General features: G+C 45.2%; 1 protein-coding gene across 1 annotated transcript; it reads left to right on the forward strand.

Annotated features, from left to right (window-relative positions):
- Positions 1-1900: 1900 nt before the first annotated feature.
- LOC102947869 (olfactory receptor 1019) lies at positions 1901-2839 on the forward strand. Its single transcript, XM_007053622.3, has one exon. It carries the CDS (start codon positions 1901-1903, stop codon positions 2837-2839), a length of 939 nt encoding a protein of 312 aa, XP_007053684.2.
- Positions 2840-3483: the final 644 nt, after the last annotated feature.

The following is a 3483-nucleotide window of genomic DNA, read 5'->3' on the forward strand; positions in this document are numbered from 1 at the left end:
TAAATACAAAAAGTAGGATTTAAGTTGTTCCAAGTAATAACAGACAGAACAAAATTAATTACCAAACAAAATAAAATAAAACACCTAACTCTAAACCTAATACAGTAAAAACCTAAATGCAGGTAAATGTCACCCTCAGAGATGTTGCAATAAGCCTCTTTTACAGACTACACTTCCTCCTATTCTGGGTCCAGCAATCAATCACACCCCTGTAGTTACTGTCCTTTGTTCCAGTTTCTTTCAGGTATCTCCTTGGGGTAGAAAGACTACCTTCTGTGACAGCTGAAGGCAAAATGGAGGGGTTTCCCCAAGGGCTTATACAGTCCCTCTCTTGTGAGTGGAAACCCCCTCCCCTCTCCTAGGGAGAATCCAGCTCCAAGATGGAGTTTTGGAGTCACATGGGCAAGTCACATGTCTATGCATGACTCAGTGCCTTACAGGCCAATGCCACATTCCCAGGAAAGCTCAGATGCGGATTGGTGTCTCTCAAAGTTCATTGTTATCATAACTATTTCCTAATAGGGCACTTACAGAGAACAGTCTTTTCTTGAGAAGTTTTTTTTTATGGGAAATTGGATTTTACAGTCAACTCTTTTTACCATGAAATTATCTGTTCCCTGAAAATTATAAGATTTCCATCAACATGCCAAACTCTCCTCCTCCCTGAACCATGGCTGTGGGACTTTGGTGATGTTCCAGGGAACTTCAGCAAGAGAAGAGAACATCATGCATCATGGGGGATGTAGTCCAGCCTGGAAGCCTGGCCCATGGAAGAGATTGGTGGTGTGTGGTATCTGAGGCACCCCCATGGTATTTCCTAGCTGAAATGTTCAGTTTTAGCAAAAAAAAATTGGTCTCCACAAAAAAAAACAAACCCTTGTGGATCAGCACTAAGCAGTACCCAGCTGTCACTGAAAACAGCAGGATGAAATATACCCCAAACCTCATACTCTGTAACTGAGGTAGAAATTGCATCATTTAATAACACAGTGAGAAAGAGTAGGTTGAATTAATCCCCAGGGCACCAATTACACTGAGGGTGGCTTTAGGTCACTGAATGCATTAATTAGGTTTTATGGCTATCTGAGCTCAGTTATTCCCAGTTGCTTAAGGAATCATGTCCCACAGATCACAAATCTCTGTATAAAACTTCCCAAATGCTCCAAACTTGCAGATTTTGTCAATGGGGAAACACCACCACACCTCTCTCTCTCTTCTCAGCAGGCACGTGCTCTGGTCCTGAATTACAGTCACACACGCCCACACGCAGACACCATGGTGATCAACAGGTATTAAATTCCAGACCTCCAGCACTAAAAGACTCAGCCCCAACTCCTACCCCTTCAGCTAAAGTAGGACCTGCTGGGCTGGAAAAAATAGGCAATTACATAGTCTCTGAAGCCAGGGCTTCCCATTATGTCTCTGGGGTTTCATACAGGCTCAAGTAAATGCCAAAAAGCTTAATTAGCACAATGAGCAACTTTACCCCAAATGGAGAAGCCAAGCCACAGAGCTCCCCTTGCTCAAAGAGGCTGGAAAGATTGAGACTCCTTTGCTCTCATCCCTTCTTCAGCTAACAAATAATTTCTTCACACAGAGATGACTTTCGCCCTGGTTCTCTCACAGCAGAGTCACAAGTCACTACCTGTTGCTCGAAGTAGTGAACAGGAGTGTTTGTGTCGGGGGCATGATTAACCTGCGTGTCATTGTATTTGCACAGTGCCTGCATTTTATCGAACACCTGGAATGACCAGCTGTGATCAGTACCAGCGGGTACCGATGACCATTGAGAAACTGATCTCCATTTATCTTCACTTACTTCATTACAGAGAAGGGACAAGTTTTCTGCACCATCCACCTGCCCACATCTCTGTAGCAGCCTGATCTCTGTGCGGAGGAGATGGAAGAGGGAAATCACTCGGAGGTGACTGAGTTCATTCTGTCAGGACTCACAGATCGTCCAGAGCTGCAGGTTCCTCTGTTTCTGGTGTTCCTACTGATTTATGGTATCACCCTGCTAGGGAATGGGGGGATGATCTCGTTAATCTCAATTGATCCCCGACTCCACACCCCCATGTACTTTTTCCTCAGTAATTTGTCTTTCTGTGACCTCTGCATTTCCTTGATAATTTCCCCTCACATGTTGCTGAATTTCTTAGCCAAGAGGAAAAGCATTTCTTACACTGCCTGCGCTGTGCAAATGTATCTCTCTATCGCTTTTTCAGATGTTGAGTGCCTCTTGCTGGCTGTGATGGCGTATGACCGTTATGTGGCCATCTGTAACCCGCTGCTCTATACGGTCACCATGTCTAGGCACCTTTGTAAACAGCTAGTGGCTGGGGTGTATGCTGTGGGGGTGGTGGATTCAATGATACACACATGTGTTACGTTTCAGCTGTCATTCTGCAGGTCCAACATCATCAATCATTTCTTCTGTGACATCCCCCCACTGTTGGCACTCTCCTGCTCTGACACCCACATGAATGAGATTGTGACATTTGCTTTCATGAGCTGCATTACAGTGAGCAGCTTTGTGACTGTCCTCCTCTCCTATTTCTATATCATCTCCACCATCCTGCAGATCCACTCTGCCGAGGGCCGGCGCAAAGCCTTCTCCACCTGCTCTTTCCACTTAACTGCTGTGGTCCTGCTTTTTGGCACCTTCCTCTTCATGTATTTGCGTCCCACCTCCAGCTATTCCATGGACAGAGACAAAGTGACCTCAGTGTTTTACACGCTGATGATCCCCATGTTGAACCCCTTCATCTACAGCCTGAGGAACACAGAGGTGAAGGATGCCCTGAGGAACTCAGTGAAGAAACTCCTAACCAATTCTTGAATCTGTTTAACTCTGTATTGGTTTCGTGGTGGGGAGTGGAAACATGTGAATTCAATTCCCAGCCCATTACAAAGAAATTTCGCAGAGCCCATGGAAGTATTGTTCATTATTGTCTTGTTATTACTTTGTTTGTATTCCAACAAGGTCTGCTGTCCCCAACTGAGATCAGTGGATGAAACATGGGAAGCATAACAGAGCCAAAGAGAGAGAATGATTTTATAAGCTGGTGGCTAGGGGCACCCACCTAGAGCGTGAAAAGTTCAACTTTATGTCTCAGGACATTGGGTGGCAGTTCGAAAGGGGCTTCTGTGACCCAACCCATCACACAGAGTTTAGGAATAAAATTAGGAATAAAATTGCAAAAGTAAGAGAGAGAGATGGGGGAGACAGAGAGAGAGTGTGAGTTTGTGTGTGTGTGTGTGTGTGTGTGTGCATGCGCGTGCAGGGGGAGCATTACTTAGTGGTTTGAGCATTGACCTTGTAAACTCAGGGTTGTGAATTCAATCCTTGAGGGGGCCATTTAGGGACTGGGGCAAAAATTGGGGATTGGTCCTGCTTTAAGCTGTGGTTTGGACGAGATGACACTCTGAGGTCCCTTCCAACCCTGATATTCTATGATAGCTAGAATCAGTGAATTTCTTCTG

This window comes from Chelonia mydas, chromosome 6, assembly GCF_015237465.2.
Source record: "Chelonia mydas isolate rCheMyd1 chromosome 6, rCheMyd1.pri.v2, whole genome shotgun sequence".
Taxonomy (NCBI): Eukaryota; Metazoa; Chordata; order Testudines; family Cheloniidae; genus Chelonia; species Chelonia mydas.

Bases quoted from the DNA above. Each gene is read 5' to 3' on its own strand.
- LOC102947869 (XM_007053622.3), top strand. From the start codon at position 1,901: ATGGAAGAGGGAAATCACTCGGAGGTGACTGAGTTCATTCTGTCAGGA.